The 22,607-nt window shown below is 32.9% G+C and overlaps 1 protein-coding gene across 3 annotated transcripts in view; it reads left to right on the top strand.

Moving 5' to 3' along the window:
- The window catches only part of LOC108908449 (zinc finger protein 99-like), an 89,086-nt gene that overhangs the window by 39,458 nt on the left and 27,021 nt on the right, over window positions 1-22,607 (top strand). For all 3 annotated transcript variants that reach the window (XM_018712486.1, XM_018712485.1, XM_018712487.2), the window contains exon 3: window positions 17,339-17,754. In XM_018712486.1, the coding sequence (XP_018568002.1) occupies window positions 17,339-17,754 (416 nt within the window). The remainder of the gene's footprint in view (window positions 1-17,338; window positions 17,755-22,607) is intronic.

Genomic DNA, 22,607 nt, shown 5'->3' with positions numbered 1-22,607 from the left:
ATAATTTTCTATTCGTTTTTTTTTTCGAAAATATGGAGTTAACACTATTTGGCACAAACATGATTTAGGGATTTTATATTATAATATTTACTAATTGTGCGATAATACTGAGGATAATACTGATAAAAACTACCAGTTTAATTTTTTTTATTGAAATAGTACAAACAACAAAACAATAAATAAACTACATTCAATAAATATGTTTAAAAATATAAACATCAGATAATATTCATAAAAAAACTAAAGTTTAAATAAACCAACAACACTTTTGATTTTTAATAAACTGGATAGAAAAAACAAAAACAAATGTAATTATTATTCTTTAAACGGAAATGTCGCCTTTACATGTCACTTTTTCAGAATGGGATAACTCTTTATAAAATTGGTGAAATTGTGATGGCACCCATGGTAGCAAGCTCTGCAGGTGCTTATATTTCTTAGTAGAAATGCAGTTTGCTTGTTGTCGTATTGGAAGAAGGCTATCAGGAAATGTTATTCGTCTTCCAGTATGATTTTCCTTAGAGTACCATTTTCATGATATTCAATAGGTCTACATGCCATGACTAATTGTTTTGTTCTATTAGATATACTATCCATATCTAATAAATTACCGGTTATCATCAACACTGCAAAAACACGTCTACACACAATGAATGTGGATATAATACTAAAGTAAACCAACATGGTCTTGATATGTGTGGAGTTAATGCTCCGAACTCAAACTAATAGAGTATTAACTCCACATACACCTGCTGTTTAGCTCGGACTAAATTGATGTACTAACAAGAAACTTAATACTGTGGAAATGAAACAAGGTTAATATTAAATACACATACGATTGTCTAGCTTGGAGACAGGTTGGGATTTATTATTATTTAGCACTGTCTAGCTTCGAAAGTATCATGAGTGGGAGTTATTACTGTTTAGCATGTGAAAGAGCATAAGAAACTGTATTGGGCTGTCAAATAATTCCATTTTCGTAAAAATGGAGTTAGCTCTGAGGTACAGATATATTTCATCTTTATGACCATCATAGGTCTAGCCAGCTTCTAATGCCATCTCATCAAATGATAACACATGCGGCCTATCAAGTTCTTTCATTTTGTCTACTGCTGTTTTATGGGCATTTAGTAGGTGTTCACTTAACCCATTTACGGCCAGTGGTGCGTATACGCACCATCGACTTTTCTATTTTTTTTCTGTAAGTAATCATTTGCACATAGCTCTAGAATTTTAGATCATAGTTTATTAAGGTATATTTCAATATTATCTATTGTTTTTATTGTCCCTACCATTACACGTTTTTGTAACAACATTTATTAAAAATGGCAGTTTCCTAATTTTATGCAAAGGATAAATAAAGTTTTTATAAATCTCTATAAAAATTTTGTTGCCTCATTCTTTATGAATTTTCAATATCTCAAAGGTCAATTTACAAAGTTGCAACTATTGATTTCAAACAATTCAAATATTTTGTTCATAAAAAATGATGGTAAACTTATTGGTGCGTATACGCACCATTGGCAAGATGTATGTAACTCATAAATCTTGCCAGCTCAGACTTGCAGTTTCCGATAGCGCTGACCCAGGCATTGTATTTAGAAATTAGTTCAACTTATGCAGCTGGACAGTTCAGTGCGCCTATTGTGAAAAATAAATAGTGTCTAGTGTAAAATGGTTAAGTATTTGACTCAAAAAGAATTGGAGGCGGCTTTGGAGGACGCTTTAGATGAATTAGAAGCCAACGATGGTATGTGTGTAATATTTATATCGTTAGGGCACAATTGATAATTGGTGTCAATTACTTTTAGACACTATTGATGCTGTATATATTCCTCCAGTAGTAGACGAGCTCACTGACGAGGAAAATATCAATGACGAATTACTAACTGAAGAGTACCCTCCAAATGAAACAGAGATAGCGGGTTCGTTTGAAATACATTCGAATAACACAAAATATGATTTTGACGACTCTGACGATGAAACCCTCTCAACGAAAAAACGAAAACTTACAAAAAATATAAAAACAACAGTACCAGATTGGAGAAAGGGTATGATGACTATGTATGAGAAATTACCAGTATCGGAAGAAAGCAAGCAAGAGGAAATAAAAAATAATTTAGCTGAGAAGACCCCACTGGAAATATCCAACTTATTTTTCGATGATGAACTTCTCTCCACAATAGTAAATTATTCTCTGAAATATGCATGTGACAATAATCGACACGATTTTCAATTTTGTGTAAATGACCTGAAACGTTTCCTAGGTATACTGATATTATCAGGTTACCATACACTACCGCAAAGTGATTTGTATTGGTCTAACCAAGAAGACAAAGGTCTAGACCTAGTGCGTAAGTGTATGAGTCGCAATAAGTTTCGAAATATAAAAAGAAATTTACATTTATCTGATAACGCACAGTTAGACAAAAATGATGAATTTTCTAAACTTCGTCCTATTTTCAATATTATAAACAAAAAAAATATGCAGTTTGGAGTATTTGCGTATAATCTTTCTATCGACGAACAAATGGTGCCTTATTTTGGTAGGCATTCCTGCAAAATGTTCATAAAGGGTAAACCAGTAAGATTTGGTTTTACAATTTGGTGCTTGACTTCAGCATCCGGATATTTATTTCATTCTATGCCATATGGGGGAGCAAATGCATCCAAAGAAAAATTAGAACTGGGTCTAGGAGGTCAAGTTGTTGTGGATTTACTTTCAGTAGTGGAACATCCCGCAAATCATCGAGTTTTCTTCGATAATTTTTTCTCTTCGTATAAGCTCTTAACATTTTTAAATGAAAAAGGCTTTTTTGTTACCGGAACTATACGAGATAATCGAACCAGCAAATGTCCTTTAGAAAACGTAAACATTATATCCAAAAGAGAACGAGGCAGTTATGATTCTACTTTTGATGAAGTATCTAAAATTTCATTAGTTAGATGGAATGACAACTCGGTAGTCACTGTAATTAGTAACAATTTTACAGTAGAACCTTTATCTAACACAAAAAGATACAATCGTAAAGAACGAAAAGAAATCGCTATTCCCCAACCAAATATAATCGCTCAATATAATCAATACATGGGTGGCGTGGACTTGCATGACAATGGGATTTCTAACTACAGAATAAACATACGAGGGAAAAAATGGTGGTGGCCCTTATTTGTAAACCTAATAGATAGTACTATTGTTAACGCCTGGAAAATATTTAGATTGGCGAATAACTCTAAAATGTCGCAGTTAGACTTCAAATCATACATAGCACTTCGTTTGATCAAGGCAACAAATGCCCAAAATGTAAATTTGGGCCACCCTGTTGTAATTTCTGTTCCTGATGAAGTACGTCTCGATAACGTCGGTCATGTAATCATAAAAGAAAAAAATAAAGCTAGAAGACGATGCAAATTGTGTAAGAGCCACACTATATACATTTGTGCGAAGTGTAATGCCTATCTCCATACAGACTGTTTCGAGGCATATCACAGATAACTTCTACACGGATTCGGCCAGTTGTGCGTATACGCACCATATTTTTTCTTGGATGTCTTCTTTTTTTTTTTGTTAACATGTATAAATATGACTTATTTAATGTATTTTTAATTCTAAATAATAATAAATAACTTAAATTTATATCTAATTCAATGCTTGGCCGTTAATGGGTTAACCGAAACAGTGACCGCGAAGTGAAAGTATCGTAAACAGACGATAACCGAACTGTATCAAAGACTAATCCAAAGACACTACAGTGATTTAGATTTAGGAAATATCAAGGCGCTTGGTGTAACGCTTTACGCGACAACTTGAGCCGACCTGTTTATTAGATTTAGGATCACTAAGACTGCCATATTTTTTTTTGTATGTCATATGTTTCTCTTTTACCATGTTTATTAGATTAGCATGTTATGTATTTTGTTTGTTATCCAAATGCGAACTATGTTCCGAAAGTTCCTGTACCATGTATATTTTTCTTCAGTATGTTCAATAAATCTTCCAAACGAATAAACGTCGAACGCGACGAAATCTTTCAAAACCTTCAACCAAATTCAATGCCGAACCACCCGAAATAAACCACTTGTTGAGGAGGGGAGTGTTACAAGTACATCGCTTCTTGCGTGCCTAGAGACAAATAAACCCAAATACGCGAGCTGTACTCGATCTCGTCTTCGGATTTGATTACGATGTATTCGAGTTGGGCGAAATGTACTCGCTTGATACTTTTCGAGCTTTTGGGTTGGAATTTTTTTTGTTTTGTTTTNCTCTCACCATTTTGAATAAGGAACTCACTAGGAAGTGTATAAAATTTAGTCTGATATTTAGGTAGGTTGGTATTTTAAAGATTTTAACACTGTTTTTATAGTTTACTTTAGTCTTTGGTAAGTAATTACACTATTTTTGGTTCATACACTTCTCTTACTAGCCTGTAACAATAAAGATGTTAGGTTATATACTAAAAAGTCAAGAAGGAGGAGCCTGGGGCAAATGTAATCAGTGATAACATTTACCCCAGTCTCGCGATTACACTTACCCCATATGCGCATTTCCCTGGGGTAAATGTAATCACTGGTATAACATTTTTTGTTAACATCCAGATCCAAATCTGACAGCAGAAACAGATTCCTTGTTGAAAATTACCTAAGGGAGCAAAATATTACAACTACATAATAATATTTGCGGTTGTAAAAAAGAGATGAAAATCGCAAAAGACACTCACAGAATTAGTATAAATGCAGACAAAATAAAATAAATAGTGAATACCTTGAAACTGGAACTAAAAGTGGTTAAGAAAAAGTAATGTCGGTATAAAAAGGGTAATGTTTTCGAATTTTGAATAAAAAAACTTCCAAAATGCTATAAAAAAAATTACAAAGGGCCTGATTACACATGCCCCATGATTACATTTACCCCACTTCACCCTAACAAGAAACTTAATACTGTGGAAATGAAACAAGGTTAATATTAAATACACATACGATTGTCTAGCTTGGAGACAGGTTGGGACTTATTATTATTTAGCACTGTCTATCTTCGAAAGTATCATGAGTGGGAGTTAATACTGTTTTGCATGTGAAATAGCATAAGAAACTGTGTTGGGCTGTCAAATAGTTCCATTTTCGTAAAAATGGAGTTAATACAGTTTAGCTCTGAGGTACAGATATATTTCATCTTTATGACCGTCATAGGTCTAGCCAGCTTCTAATGCCATCTCATCAAATGATAACACATGCGGCCTATCAAGTTCTTTCATTTTGTCTACTGCTGTTTTATGGGCATTTAGTAGGTGTTCACTTAAACCACCATCAAATGATATACTGTGTAGTAAATTGTTTAAGGGTCTTTTTGAAAGCAAAGCAAAAATTAAACGCAACAAGCGATATGACTTTGGACTCTGCTTGTAAATTACAAGTGCTGGCAGCTTATCTTCTATCGTAAAACGTCGCCCTCTTGGAGGTTTTCCTTGTTGCGACAGTTGACACTTTAAAAAGTTAACAGATGCTTTATTCAACGATGGTATAGCAAATTCTTCTGAATTGCTTAACTTTAAAGCGGCTTTAATTTTTAATTATCCAAACTAAAATCTAAAAATTATGTGACCAAATATAATTAATATGAAAACACATTACTGATATATTGAAATTGTTAAATAATGTAATCATTCAAAGAAGTATCTTGTATATTTCATTCAAAGAAGTATCTTGTATATTTGTTGTACTATCACCCTTGATAAATACCAACATATAAAAAACAACTACTAGAAAAAGATTTTTAAAAAATGTGAGAGCTAATAATACAATATGTTTTTTAAAAAGGGATTTAGTAAAAAAGGAGAAATATTGGTAAGGTAACAAAAAAATCACATTAATCTAGTGTTAGAGTCAAAGATAGAAACAAATAAAACCAAGTCAATTAAATACAATTTTTAATCACCAAAAATAGTAAGACAACTCCGAACAATCTATTACAGAAAACTGCTCAAAGCCAATCTGTCTCTTAAAATCCTTATTCAGTATTCTTTCAACACTTCTCGTCCAAATAGTGGCCCCCTTGCCCTGCCATTCATTAAGAACCCATTTGGTTACAAATCAGTCTATATTACAAACACGTCAAGTTAAAATAAACTATTTTTAATATGATCCTAACACTAGTCATATTCAACACTTTTGACATTATCGTTTCAAAATGTCATTTATTTTACCAAATACTTAATTTTTTTATTGAATGAGGTACAAATATTTAATAACGGTTAATAATTAATAATGGATCCATTTATTGCATATTATTTTTCAATGTCTCTTTTCCAATTATCATAAACAATGTTTGAAGAATGTGAGTTTTCTGTATTGTGTTTACCATGTCTGATACTTGGTGCACGAAGTCTTTTATGGACTCACAATTTAATATGTCATTGCATAATAAATGAAGCAAATGTGCAAGACAACCCAATAGTACAATATGATCAAATTTTTCTTGTACTAATCCCATGTTAGCAGCATTGTCACCGATAACAACCAAAAATTTGTCAAGATTATATGTTTTCAGTACATTTTCAATTTGTTGCGATAAATATTTGGGTCGTGTCTGTTTTCTTCTGTGAATATAAAGTCGACAAACTGTGGCTCAGGTGTGGTAATGACAAAGTTAATTTCGGGGGTTATTCCATCTATCGCATTGTAAATGTAAATTTCTGGAACTGGTTAATTCTTTTATTTCACTTTGTGTGGAAGTATATTCCGCATCTAAATATGTTGTACTTATGCGGTTTCTGGATGGTAATGCATATGTTGGCCTGAGTTTTTTTAAAAACTATCCAAAGGGGATGTTCCACTAATGATGTTAAATTACTTGTAATTTATGGAAATGTAATTTTACTGGTAACATTTCATGTAAGTTACAAATTAGCTTCTAATTTATGTAATTTATGACATTTAAATTTTACGATATTTTAAAGTGTACTCAGCTTGTTTATCTTCTCAGTACTCAGCTTCTATAAAACTAGTCCTGCAATTCAATGATTAAAAAAATATATTTGTCGATTTTTATGTAAAAAAATAAAATTTTTATTCATATAAGTAACATTCATATAAGTGCAGCAGTAAAAATAAAATAAATCAAATCTAATTACAAATATTTAGGTTTCTATTTAAAACAGCTTATGTTTCTTTAAGCATTTGTTTTCTGGGACATAGGCCTTTTATTATCATTCCCTATTTTCGACAATTGAAAATGGAGTGCATTTGTATATATAGCACGGGCAAATAAAACCTTTAATTGATTATGCTCATCCTCTTTCATTCTATCAAAAAAAGTCGCCATAATATTGTTGGAACTGCTGCAGTTCGTAGTCATGGCCAAAGAAGCGCAAGATTTTGGAGTTTTTAACAAATAACCCGACATGATGGAATTATTTTTAACAGCACCCATATCAATTTTATTTTCTGATTTTGACTGAATGTGTACATGATTCTCATTCACCACCCGTAGAGGCAATTCATGATTATGATTTCTGAATTTTGATTTGACCAAGTCCAGTACATGAGTGCAATGTGCTAAATGAGATCTCATTCGTGTGGCTTTTCTTGCATATTTATTTTTGCAAAATTTACATTTAACGCAAGAGGTTTTCTCGTTTTCTTTTAAGGACTCCTCGTAATAATGCCATATTTGTGATTTGGATTTAACCATTGTTGTTTGTTAATTATTACTACCAATTTGATTTAGTAAAGAAGGTTATTATTATTAGGTTGTTTTGCATAACTTATCCGGATACCTGATCCTGGATTAAGTTTAACAACTAATGCCCGTTTGCACCGTTTACTATTTAAGCCAAGTTCAACTGAACTTGGTTTAATTTTAAAACTAGGTTTTAATAATCAGCTTTTGCACCACTTACTGCCGATTGTAGATTAAATTTAACTGGGCCTTAGGAATACTGTTTAGGGATTTTATTATGCTGCTAACTTATGTCCAGTTATGTTCGGAAAAAAAATATGTCAAAGTCAAATTCTCAAACTAAAATTTTAATATGAGTACCATCAATGACACCTAACACTCTAGGAAATGATGCCATTTTATAGATCTCATGTTGCACACTAACTATTTCTTCTGGGTTTGGCATTTTTGTGTATCTCTGATAAAGCCGAGGTATTGCAATTGATACTCGTACAATTATTCTGGACACTGTTGATATGTCCATCCCTGAAAAGTCTGCAATAGCAGACAAATGACCAGCACAAGCATAGAACCAATTGTTGGATAAGAGATACACGATTATTCCCAGAAATACAAAATCATGTTAAGAATAAAAGCTTTTTATAACTCCAACATTCTGATTGCCAGTTGCATCGTGTTCATGCCGACATGTTCGTAAAACTTACATATCACTTGGATATTCTAACTCCTCTTCAATTAAAGTTAGCAGATGTAATGTGGTCTCTTTTGTCAACCTAAATCTGCGGAAAAAAGTCATATTGTCTAGATTATGAAATAGATCATTTCTAATATATTATCTAGGAAATCCAAAGTCTATTTCATGAATATTAAAATCATCCAATACATCAAAGTCAGAATTTCAAAGTTCTTAATGATGTCTTAACACCACTCACTCATACACAGGAAGAAATGCCTATTTAAAAAAAATTATAACTAGCAGCTAAGTACTATCAATAGTGTCAATTTATATTTTCTCATTAATCCATGTTTAAGCGGTCAACATTAAGGGTTTAAATTAATCCTAGATTAATACATAGCTTTGAAAAGGTGCAAACAAAATTTTATATTTTAATCCAAGATCAGACTTAATCATGTATTAAACACTACGGTGCAAACGGTCATATATAGTCTAATAACAGGGTAAGGTACACTGCACACTCCACATAGACGTCTTAACAACACTCAACACACTCAACAATACAATACAACACTCAAAGTAAGAATAAAAGAAAGGTTATAAAACCTTGAATGTCAAAATTGAAATTGGCGCGATATTTAAAATTAAGTGTAAATTAACATTAATTACAGTAAGTTACATAATTTACGTAAGTTACAAAAATTACATAAATTACATCCGATATCTCGCGGTGCATAATATTACTGTAATTTTACAGTAATTTATGTAAGTAACAATTTGTCATTTACATCACTATGTTCCACCAACGATATAAGACTTCCACTGACATATATCGCTCTAGCTAGAGCTTGATTTAATTGATCCTACGACAAAAAATCCTATTTTAGGATAGCTCTAATTTTTATTTTTAAAATGTATGTTAATAAATTAGGCAATATTTCTTTAGGTGTTGCTTGTTGTTGAGTGCAAAAAATAGACAAATTCAGTATTACATTAAAGTTACATTTTTTATTGTGCTCGGGTGCAACAAAGATATCTCTGTTCCTCCATTTAGGTTTGCGCACAACAATACTGTTAGCCTTTCTTTAGCAACTTTTCACCAGTGCATTTTTCATTCTGGAACGTAAAAATTTTACTTTGCAAAGCTCGATAATAAAGTCCAGTCTCGTCAGCGTTGAAAAATATCATCTGGTGAATAACCGCTTATTAAGCTTGGGAGTTTTCTTTTCCACTCTGACACTTCATCAAAGTTTATATTTGCTGCTTCACNCAGTAAAAATAAAATAAATCAAATCTAATTACAAATATTTAGGTTTCTATTTAAAACAGCTTATGTTTCTTTAAGCATTTGTTTTCTGGGACATAGGCCTTTTATTATCATTCCCTATTTTCGACAATTGAAAATGGAGTGCAACTTGTATATATAGCACGGGCAAATAAAACCTTTAATTGATTATGCTCATCCTCTTTCATTCTATCAAAAAAAGTCGCCATAATATTGTTGGAACTGCTGCAGTTCGAAGCCATGGCCAAAGAAGCGCAAGATTTGGAGTTTTTAACAAATAACCCGATATGATGGAATTATTTTTAACAGCACCCATATCAATTTTATTTTCTGTTTTTTACTGAATGGGTACATGATTCTCATTCACCGCCCGTAGAGGCAATTCATGATTATGATTACTGAATTTTGATTTGAACAAGTCCGATACATGAGCGCAATGTGCTAAATGAGATCTCATTCGTGTGGCTTTTCTTGCGTGTTCATTTTTGCAAAATTTGCATTTAATGCAAGAGGTTTTCTTGTTTTCTTTTAAGGACTCCTCGTAATAATGCCATATTTGTGATTTGGATTTAACCATTGCTGTTTGTTAATTATTACTACCAATTTGATTTAGTAAAGAAGGTTATTATTATTAGGTTGTTTTGCATAACTTATCCGGATACCTGATCCTGGATTAAGTTTAACAACTAATGCCTGTTTGCACTGTTTAGAATTTAAGCCAAATTCAACTGAACTTGGTTTAATTTTAAAACTAGGTTTTAATAATCAGCTTTTGCACCACTTACTGCCGATTGTAGATTAAATTTAACTGGGCTTTAGGAATACTGTTTAGGGATTTTATTATGCTGCTAACTTATGTCCAGTTATGTTCGGAAAAAAAATATGTCAAAGTCAAATTCTCAAATCACAATTTTAATATGAGTACCATCAATGACACCTAACACTCTAGGAAATGATGCAATTTTATAGATCTCATATTGCACACTAACTATTTCTTCTGGGTTTGGCATTTTTATGTACCATCTCTGATAAAGCCGAGCTATTGCAATTGATACTCGTACAATTATTCTGGACACTGTTGATATGTCCATTCTTGAAAAGTCTGCAATAGCAGACAAATGACCAGCACAAGCATAGAACCAATTGTTGGATAGGAGATACACGATTATTCCCAGAAATACAAAATCATGTTAAGAATAAAAGCTTTTTATAACTCCCAAAATTCTGATTGCCAGTTGCATCATGTTCATGCCGACATGTTCGTAAAACCTACTTATCACTTGGATATTCCAACTCCTCTTCAATTAAAGTTAGCAGATGTAATGTGGTCTCTTTTGTCAACCTAAATCTGCGGAAAAAAGTCATAGGTATTGTCTAGATTATGAAATAGATCATTTCTAATATATTATCTAGGAAATCCAAAGTCTATTTCGTGAATATCAAAATCTTTTTATTGTGCTCAGGTGCAACAAAGGTATCTCTGTTCCTCCATTTAGGTTTGCGCACAACAATACTGTTAGCCTTTCTTTAGCAACTTTTCGCCAGTGCATTTTTCATTCCGGAACGTAAAAGTTTTACTTTGCAAAGCTCGATAATAAAGTCCAGTCTCGTCAGCGTTGAAAAATATCATCTGGTGAATAACCGCTTATTAAGCTTGGGAGTTTTCTTTTCCACTCTGACACTTCATCAAAGTTTATATTTGCTGCTTCACCGGATATTGCTCTATATTTTATATTATGTCGTGAGCAAAATTTGTCCAACCATCCGTTGGAAGATTTAAAATTAATGTTTAGCTCTTGAGCAGCTTCTAAAGCTTTTTCTTTTATTATAGGTCCAGACACCGGAATATATTTACTTCTGACTTTACAAAACCAGTCATACACTACAGAATCGATAGCACGACCATCAGTTTTAAGTGTCTTTTTCTGCTGTAGATTTCCATTTTCACTATACAACTTTCTCAGTTCTATTTTTTTCTTCAAAATGTCACTTGCGTCTTTCCCATTTTAAATTTTTCAGACAAAACTCGTACACTACATTTATCCTTTTCGGAGCAGTCTATTACAGATATTTTTTCTTCGAGACTTAAAAACCTTCTCTTAATTGGATACGTTTTAGTGGTTTGAAGTTTGAACTCGTGAACACAATTGAATACAAAATTGATTTTCTGTATCTGTCTGTAAAGAGCAATTGGCCAATTGATTGGCCAATTCAAGGCTTGTGTAGTAATTATCAGTTATGGTCGTTCCACCACAATCTAACAATTGTTCTGATAATCCCATTACAACTTTTGTAAGAACACTTGTGCCTTGATCGCGTTCTTTACCACGGTATAATCGCATGTTCCATGTATAGCCCTGTTCACTACACAGCTTGAATATTTTCAGAGGCATATACTGCCGGAATACAATTCTTCATCGGAAGGGTATAAGCGACTTGTCTATACAAAATGTTCCTCCGGGCGTGTATACTTCCTGAAATTTATTTACAAATAGTTTTAGTAAAGGTTATATTTTATATAGACGATCCCCCCGAGGACACAAATCATTGTCTGTAAAATGCCAGATTTGCAGAAGAATTTCAAATCTATTTCTGCTCATTATGTTAGAGGTGACGTTATTTTTGTACATTAGGTGTTTGCTCCAATAATGGCGAATTGTTGGCATTTTTACCAGACCCATGTACCCCACCAAACCAAGAAATTCTATTGCAGAAAGTAATTGCGTTGCGTACGGATTGTTTTGTTCAATCATAATGTTAATAATTTCATTGTCAAGAAAAACAGAACAATACTTAAAATGGATTGCAACCCACTAAGGCTCCTGCAAATTCTGGGCTAATACCTTGTATACTTTTATAATCTTCTCCAAAATTTAAACGATTTCCTTCATAGATCGTTTCGGGCATGTAAATTGGGATGTTCATGGATTCTGAGCTTGATTCTCTGACATCACTGGATGATAAATTTCCATATTGCTNATTGGCCAATTGATTGGCCAATTCAAGGCTTGTGTAGTAATTATCAGTTATGGTCGTTCCACCACAATCTAACAATTGTTCTGATAATCCCATTACAACTTTTATAGGAACACTTGTGCCTTGATCGCGTTCTTTACCACGGTATAATCGCATGTTCCATGTATAGCCCTGTTCACTACACAGCTTGAATATTTTCAGAGGCATATACTGCCGGAATACAATTCTTCATCGGAAGGGTATAAGCGACTTGTCTATACAAAATGTTCCTCCGGGCGTGTATACTTCCTGAAATTTATTTACAAATAGTTTTAGTAAAGGTTATATTTTATATAGACGATCCCCCCGAGGACACAAATCATTGTCTGTAAAATGCCAGATTTGCAGGAGAATTTCAAATCTATTTCTGCTCATTATGTTAGATTTGTAGTTATTTTTGTACATTAGGTGTTTGCTCCAATAATGGCGAATTGTTGGCATTTTTACCAGACCCATGTACCCCACCAAACCAAGAAATTCTATTGCAGAAAGTAATTGCGTTGCGTACAGATTGCTTTGTTCAACCATAATGTTAATAATTTTATTGTCAAGAAAAACAGAAAAATACTTAAAATGGATTGCAACCCACTAAGGCTCCTGCAAATTCTGGGTTAATACCTTGTATACTTTTATAATCTTCTCCAAAATTTAAACGATTTCCTTCATAGTTCGTTTCGGGCATGTAAATTGGGATGTTCATGGATTCTGAGCTTGATTCTCTGACATCACTGGATGATAAATTTCCATATTGCTGTTGGTTTGTCTCAATTATCGGATTCTCCAATTCCCTATTGTTATCATCTGGATATAAATCCAAGTTCTCGACATTTTCAGTTGCGTGATCATTTGGATTTGCCAAAGTGTCTGGTGAATTATGAATATCAGGAATATGTTCTTGGTTTTCGTTGACTGATAGATTCTATAAAAGCGATATCGAACAAAAATGTAAATTTATACTTACCTGTAATAAATTCATTATTGCCAACGCCAGCACAATCCGAATCAAAATTCAAGTCACTGTCAGTTGGATTATAATTTGGATCTGCTAAACTATCAGTAGAACTGTATGGATCATTATTAGACTTGCCACTTCTGAATTCTAATAAAGGAGCAATCAGTAAAATTATTTTTTTTTAAAAACATGTTCTTACCTTCATTTGACATTTTCATCGAATTCTTCGTTGATTAAATAATAAAAGAAGAGCTAAAGTACATTTGGTTAGTGTGTCATATTCATTTCAACATTTTCATTATTCATTATTTTCTCATAAGCTTCATTAGCCAACGAAGAGGTGTACTTATTAAATCGAGAAACATCCTCCGCGGTAGGTAGTAACTTTGGGCTGTTTGGACTGTCTCCTCATTTAGAACTTTATTGGCGAGGCTGCCGATATCATTGCACCAATGCGCTGTTATCATTTTATGTAAATGGGAAATTTATGTTCTTTTTTCCTCCTTATTTTCAAGTTTTTCTATTATAAGGGTGGTGACAGCCTTTTTGCAATGCGGCATACAAATTTTTTGATTCATACCCAGCTGAAGTGCTAAAGAGGGGCTTTCAAATGTCAGAGTATTGGCTTCATATCCGGCAATTACTTTAGTAGCTGCCTAAACATAAGTATACATTACAGATTTCAAAAATAAATTTAGAAATTTTGAAACAGTAGTTGATCTCATCAGAGCAATAAGAAGTTCAGCCATATTACGAATTTTTTGAGATTAAGTACTTGTTTTCTCTTATGTTTTCTCAATATAAACTCTCCACAGAGCCAATGATATTTTATATCGCCATAATTTTTTAATTATTAGTTTTGTATTTATATTGCATTGAGACTATTACATTTCACTATATTTACTTATCATATACTAATTTTGACCATTGTTTTTTGTTCTTTACCATTATTTTTGTTTCTGTCCATTTCAGTTTTCTTTTCTTCAAGATTGCTGCCACTTCATCGTTCCAAATTTTCTTGTCTTCTTTTACTTTTTTTACACTGTATTCGTGCTTCCCAAATTCTTCTAACTTGACTATTATCATTCATTCTGCTTATATGGCCGTATAGTTGATTTCTATCAATGACATTAAGGACGGATTCTGCTCCTAACTATTCTCTTACATGTNATAATTTGGATCTGCTAAACTATCAGTAGAACTGTATGGATCATTATTAGACTTGCCACTACTAAATTCTAATAAAGGAGCAATCAGTAAAATTATTATTTTTTTTAAATATGCTCTTACCTTCATTTGACATTTTATTCATGTACAAAGCTATACTAAGAATTCTCCTTGAACGATTACTAGCCATTTTCATTAATTTTTTTACAACACACTTTTATAATGCTAACAAAATAGTGGTTATGAAACAACTAAATGAAATTGTGTTATTGTATGAGGCTTAAGCGTAATAAGATTATGTGTATGCCCCAGTCCAGTCTATATTTTTTCATTTTCTTAGAAAATAGGGTAGGGACAAGTTTCGAACTTTTGTCAAATACAATGACCCTCTTAAACATGCCGCATAAAGATTTTTCAAAGTCTATGAGACATGATAACATTTCCTCTTGATTTGTGTTTTCAGGTCTTTCGTAACTTTCGATATCTAGAAATTGAATTCCTCGAATTCTTCGTTGATTAAATAATAAAAGAAGAGCTAAAGTACATTTGGTTAGTGTGTCATATTCATTTCAACATTTTCATTATTCATTATTTTCTCATAAGCTTCATTAGCCAACGAAGAGGTGTACTTATTAAATCGAGAAACATCCTCTGCGGTAGGTAGCAACTTTGGGCTGTTTGGACTGTCTCCTCATTTAGAACTTTATTGGCGAGGCAGCCGATATCATTGCACCAATGCGCTGTTATCATTTTATGTAAATGGGAAATGTATGTTCTTTTTTCCTCCTTATTTTCAAGTTTTTCTATTATTCTGCTCCTAACTATTCTCTTACCATGTCATTTCTCTGCCTGTCTCGTCTGGTTATTCCTTTAATTTTTCTTAGATGTTTCACTGCCATAGGTTAGTATTGATTTTATTGTATTTTAAAGCTTTGTGTTCTTCACAGGAATTATCTTTTGCTTGTATAACCATCTCTTTTACTTTAAATCGTTGTTTTTTTATATTTCCACAATTTTTTCTTAGTTTTAATTTAATTTTTTATTTCTAAATTCCACCATCTTGTCTGATTTTTGTTTTTCATATTTTCCCACTAATTTTCACTCATTGCTATTTTTTCTTCTGCCTTTTCCTTAAATTTATTTGCTATATTATGTATATCTTGTAATTTGTATTTTGTAATTACCTCGTTCGATTTCATTGCATTTATAATTACGGGACTTAAAAGGTCTCGAGGGTCGAAAATTTGAGCTGGTAGAGAAAGAAATGATCTTTTTGTCACTTTGATTTGTTTTGAATTTCATTGTATAGAATACAGCAGGTTATCTGCATTAGGGTCCCAAAGAATACCCAGGGCCTTATTTTGATCGTCATTATCAAATTTAATATGTAATTGTTGAGGATCATTGTGACTATTTAATTGGTAACAATTTGTAGGTTGATTTTTATCAGATACTTATAAAATTTATTGTAAATTGCTCAGATTATTTTGTACTAGTACTTGATGGTACATTTTCGCTATGTCTGCGGGTTATGATACATGTATGCTTGCGGAAATGTAATAATATGGAGAATAAATTCTGCTGTATTTTAGGGTCGACGTATTGAGTATCGTTCAATGAAATCCCGCTTGACGTTTTTGCGGATCCGTCAAAAACTACACGAACTTTTGTTGTAACACTTGTTTCATTTATCACAGCATGTTGAGATAAATAAAAATGAGGATTTGAACTTGAAATTTCCGACATTTTTGTCATGTGAGCTAACTGTTCATATTCCGTTAAAAATTTTATGTATTTGTCTCTTAATTCTTGGTTAACTTCCAATTGTTTCTCTAAGGAGTAAAATCTTTTTAATGCAGATTCTCTGGAAGCGCCAAGCTGGTGTACGTTTGATTTAAATGAGATGTTTACTATGAATCACTCTGTATCGGTGCATTCTACTGTTTTTGCAAAGTGATTTTTACAATGCAATTCATCGCCAGAATATTGATTATAATCATCAACGTTATTAATAGTTGTGCTAGTATATACCATTGAATTATGTAGGTTATCTTTATTTTTGCCTTGAATGAAATTTCTTTCAAGAATTCATCCCAGTTTAGTAGTTTATAGCATTGGTTTATTTTTCCCCAAATTGTGTTGTCCTACCCATAGTAATTCCCAGAATATATCTGCTCCCAATAAGGTAATTACTTTCATTCAAATTCGTTGCGACTAATCATTACTATATATTATTACCGACAAACCGATATTATGTGTGCAAAAATTTGCAACGGTGTATGAGTTCATAATCGTCGATAGAATCATATAAGACATATATGCGGACGATAACGCGGTAATAAATAAATAAAGTAATGCTGTTTGTCTACACATATTTAACTTTCAAAGTTTTTACTAGAATTACAAAGTGCTTATTTAAATTTTGAAAATTACTCTTCCTCTCTCTGAAATACTTATAGTTGACAATATAATACATCCGTTATTTTTTACCCCTCTGACGAATATTATTTTTATTCATGCAATAAAGTGAAATTTTCATATCTCGCTAAGTAAATTATTATTTTTCAGGACTTAAAAGACAAGAACCCTGTGATTTGCGAAACCTGCCACCAAAGCGTTCAACAAATTTGCAACTTCCTCCAAAGCTGCATGGATGTAGAAGAAAAAATAATGGACTTTCGTAAACGTAAAGAAAAAGACATTACGTTTATCGATTTAAAGGACGTGATACAATTTTCATCGGAAGAACAGGAGGAAGGTCTGAAACAAAACGAGATGTGTGGCCCAGAAACGAATGTGCCTGAAAGTAACATTAAAACGGAGGCTTTCATGGAAGCTGACTATTTGAATGTGTGCATTAAAACCGAAGAGCCCAGCAACGATGAAATAGAAATTGAACCCGAGGAACAGATCACACTGAATGAAAATATCAATATCAAGAATGAGGAAGTCGATGTTAAATTGGAAGTAACTTACAGTGAAAGGTAAACATAAACTCTATCTCTATTTGTACCTATTTTTCTTTAATATTGGCATGTGTGCAGGGTGTTTCTATAATTTTGTAAAACAACAAGCTATATTTTAAGTGCAATCTTTTTGATGTTACCGTGGTAAGTCGAAAAAATGAAAGGAATTGCTTAGGTGTATTGATAAAAATCAGTACAGCAAAATATCTTGAGCAGGCTTTGTCCATTGCTAATTTTGTGTTCGTTAAGAGATGCTCGTTAAACAGAGAAAATACTTTGTAACACAAATAGTAATACTTACTCCTCTCTGCAAATAGTACACACAATATAAGATATAGAAACATGACGAAATAAGCATACATATAAAGTAATTTATGTACATACATACATACATATGTAAATGCATATATTCTCAAAAAAGAAAAAGAACTGATCGAGTAACATTTAAGAGGACTGACTACCAAACCCAACTGCTCTAATTGTAAATGAGGAAAAGGTCGCGTTCGCTTCTAAATGTTCTTTAATATATTTTTATTGTTTTTATGCTAGTATTAAATAAATCTTCCTGGGCGCCAACCGATGTCTTATAACGGATAGAACAACAAAATAAGGTAGTTGAAGACGAGCGTACCCACACAAAAATTAATAAGGTTCACTGATTAAACCACTTATATCTATTAAAATTCGATTAAATATACAAGATAGTAAATGATAAAAAAAATTTGCCATAAATAAATGACAAACAATAGTTAATTACTTTTAATGTAATACTTATAACAATTTATACTTCAGACATTGAAACTACCCTAGAGTAAACTGTAGGTTTCCACCTATGGAATAATTGGCAATTCCGTGGAAGTTTAAAATTAGCTCCTGCTAACTCAGGGGTCAAGGGGGGATCGCTTTCCGTAAGATCGGAAACCTTTGTCTCTGCTGGTCACTTGTTTAGGTGCCAGGTGATTTACCACTGGTACTAAATTACTTTAGGGAATTCGACTTAATAAAAAGAGAAACAAAAATTGAAATACATCTATTCAAAATATAGAAGTTAGTTACATTTGCAATTTTTTTACCACTACTTTATATTAGGAATTAATTTAAAATTGTAAGTTACTCAAATAAATATTAATCTAAACTATTGATTACTGGAAAAATAGAAAGGTTATACAGAACGTAGTGATATGTCGTTTAGTCCTCTGGCCAATACAAAAACACCTCACCAACAGTACAATGGATATCAAATTGCCTGCCTCCAAGTGCCTCAAGCGATGGTCAATTAGTCAGATGAACTGGAACCTTCCATGCTAATGGTGTGCATGGTTATAAGCGGAGAAAGCCAATGGTGGTAGATGTCAATGGCTTATGACAAGTGGTCCAGCGACAGCTGCAGTGGTGGCTCGGATGGCAGAGGCGTACACGAAGATCAGACCCAGGCTGTGTACGAGTACTCGTTATGCCTCGTAATTGTGTCAAAGGCCAGAGCAGGTTTACATGGAAAATATTTTCAAGTCGGATTACCAATAATGTACAATAAGTTTTAAAAACAAGCAAAAATTTTCAAACGTTACAAATGTGAAAATAGGTTACTAACTATGCTACGTATAATTAATGATGATTAAAATTTTAATTAGTGACAGGGACTAAGTCTCACCCTGTATCCAAACTTTTGAAGAAAGTTCGTAACGATGTAAAGAAAACTGGGTGAAAACATAATTTAAGCTCAATAACAAATTACTCGTTGACTAAAATTTACAATAACAATTCTACTAAAAAAATTGCAAAAGTTAAAATTTGAAAATGAAAATTCCTTTATCACAACCCGAAGATATTAATGAACAGAAGTGACAATCAAGAAGGTACTATACAATTGAAATACGGAAGTAAATAAAATTAGTTTTGCAAATAAAAATCACCAAAATTTGCAAAAAGGGTGTAGTAAATATTCTTAAAATTTCAACTAAAATGACCGGCTAAAAAGTATGATTAAAAACGAAATTGACAGTGACTAGCTCACAAAATGGCGGTAACGGATATGACGTAGGTATACTGAGAATTCTAGAACATTCGATACTAATAAATTTGGAAAAAAAAACTACAACGATTGCGGTAATAAGCAAGGAAAAATATAAGTAACAATATATGTAGGGGTTAGGACAGTTGGAAAATCGTGAATCGATATTTCGGCTAGATTTCAGATAGATTTCGGCAGATAGGCTACTCACGGTTTACAACACCATTACACTTGTGAATTCCCTGTGATTCCAGAACCCACAGAAACTATAACTACTCTTAGCAGTTAAGCCCTCACCAATTAAGAAAATCAGTAAGAACGCATCTGCTTGAGCGGAGCACGACAAGGTGAAGGTCCTAAAATTTCGTTCACACATACAGTGGACTCTCCAAAATGAATTTTTCTGATTCAGGGAACCACGGGGATATCCAGCAACCACCTGTATATAATCACAGGCTACAATTCGGGACTACGTTATAGTAACGAACACTCGAGACTATACACGCGAAAACAAACCCCAAAAAGCAACGTATCTGCTATCTGCACGAAATACATATTAAACTTTACATTATGATTGTACACTCTACTTTAACTAATTACACAAAAATCGATATTCAAACAATGGATGACTGAGATTAACTTTGATTTTCCAAATTTCCACGCCTAATTAACAAACACGTCCGTCCCTCTCGCGAATCTCGCCCGATCTCCTAGTTGTTAGTTTTCTCTCCACAGTGCCACCGTGAATTTGACAAATAAAGAATTTAGCATTTAAAAATCGGGTAACCATACCTACTCATGCGGATGCTGAGGGTTAACTAATGGTGATCTACTAATAATAAGCTTGTGTATACTTACTGTATACAATGTGATAAAACTCGTTACAACATGTAAAGATAACGTCGCACACAATTAATTTTAATTAACGATTTTCATTGGATATCGAAATTTAAATACTGTTGTGAATTTGAAGTGGACTGTATTTTTTTTGTATGATGTGATTGAACGAAATAAATGATTGAATGATTTAATTCTTAAATTATGATTTGCTTTTTACAAAGTTTTGGAGTGAACTGCAATCTATAATGTCTGTGTTGTAACTGTCCTTAGATAAAAGATATATACAAATATACATGGTAAATGTCTGTCAACGGGTGACGCCTCGATTCCCTAACACTGTTCTTGCCACTCTTACCTCACTTCGTAACAAATACATTTGTTCAAAAATAGTTTTTTTACGATATCATATATTCTAAAACTAATACTAATTATCAGACAGTGAATCTATATACTTATATTTTAAATTATTACAATTTCCAATATATTTCTTTTATATTAATTCTAACGATTTCGAATTTCCAAATGGATCCACGAGATCCAGAAGATAAGTGTAAAGGCGGGTATCCATTTGTGTCAAATGCCCCGTAACGTAACACCGAACATGTTACGTTACAGCTAGTAGAGACGGAAAATTGTTGCATGGTACTTGTAACAAATTTGACACGCGTAACTAATCCGGGACGAACCATCAGTTGTCGGTTTTTAATCGTCGCGTCAAAGAGATGCAACAGTACTTTCTGCCAACACGTTGGGACGCGGTTACCCTTTTGGCCGTAACGTTGCCTGTTGCACATGTGGTTTTGTCTTATTTTTGTTTCGTCAGTCTTTTGTATATGGTCTGGGGTCAGTTTGTTTTCTGCAGTGACTAGGAAGAGTGTGTTTTTCTGTGTTTGTGCAAAATCAGTGGGGTACATTCTAAAGAAATTTTTGTACAGTCCACTTATATGTTGGAATTTTAAATCCGTCAACAAACTTGATCCACTATGTATCGTCCTACTCTGATACAGTTTTGAGATCCACCATCGCGGAGATTTCCGTTTCTTATTTTCTTATTCTTCAAAATTGTATGATGAATAAAAATATATGACGCTGCTGCTAACTGCAATTGCAGTGACGAATCCATTATTGCAGTCAGGTTCATACTGCGAGTTTATTCCCTTGTTGTCTCGTAACCTTATTTTGTTACGTTACGGAATGAATGATACGACCAAAATCACACATACTTTCGCAGCGAACCATGCCACCTTTTGCAACAGGCCGTAACATGTTCATTGTTACGTTACGGAGCTCTGCCACAAGTGCCTTAAGAAGTACACCTTAACAGAAATTAGACCGTGACGAACACACTATATGTTCCCCATTGGCATCCAGACTAATGTAAAATTAAGCGACTAAGAAAAGCGACCTAAATAAATTTTTATCCGACACTTGTATACAGGGTGTTTCTAAAATAGGGTTACAAACTTCTGGTGCGTTTATAACTCATTAAAATAAGCCAAAAAGTTCCTATTAACATGTGCCCTAAAACGCACCCTTAGGAGGTTATATGCCCTTAAAAGGGCTCAAACAAAACTGTTTTTTTTTCTGTTATTGACAAAACGGTAGCAAATAAATAGAAAAAAATTTATGGGTCTTACATAACTTTTTACATTAAATAACATGGGCTACTCCGTTTTTCGACATGCAAATCATATGCGTCCCATTTAGGTTGGCAAAAGGGGTTTTCGGCCCGTAATTTAATTTTTTTTATTTCAATTTTTTTACAATTTTCTTTACAGATTTATAAAATCTTAACAATTTTACGTAAAAAATGTTATCTTTGTCCAAATCGATATTTCCAATGGTTTTCGAGTAAATTAAGTTTGAAAATTACTCTGCTCTTTAAGTTATTAGGCCAAAAATTACAAAAATCTGTTTACCATGGCAAATAAAAGACTAACGTTGCCACAACGCTTAACAATTTAAGTTATTGATAAACTGTCAATTGAGCTTTGCAGTGTTTAATTAGTAAAAGTGGTGA

The sequence above is a fragment of the Anoplophora glabripennis genome, unplaced genomic scaffold, assembly GCF_000390285.2.
Source record: "Anoplophora glabripennis isolate ALB-LARVAE unplaced genomic scaffold, Agla_2.0 scaffold299, whole genome shotgun sequence".
Taxonomy (NCBI): Eukaryota; Metazoa; Arthropoda; class Insecta; order Coleoptera; family Cerambycidae; genus Anoplophora; species Anoplophora glabripennis.
This window is presented reverse-complemented; position numbering and strand designations above follow the sequence as displayed.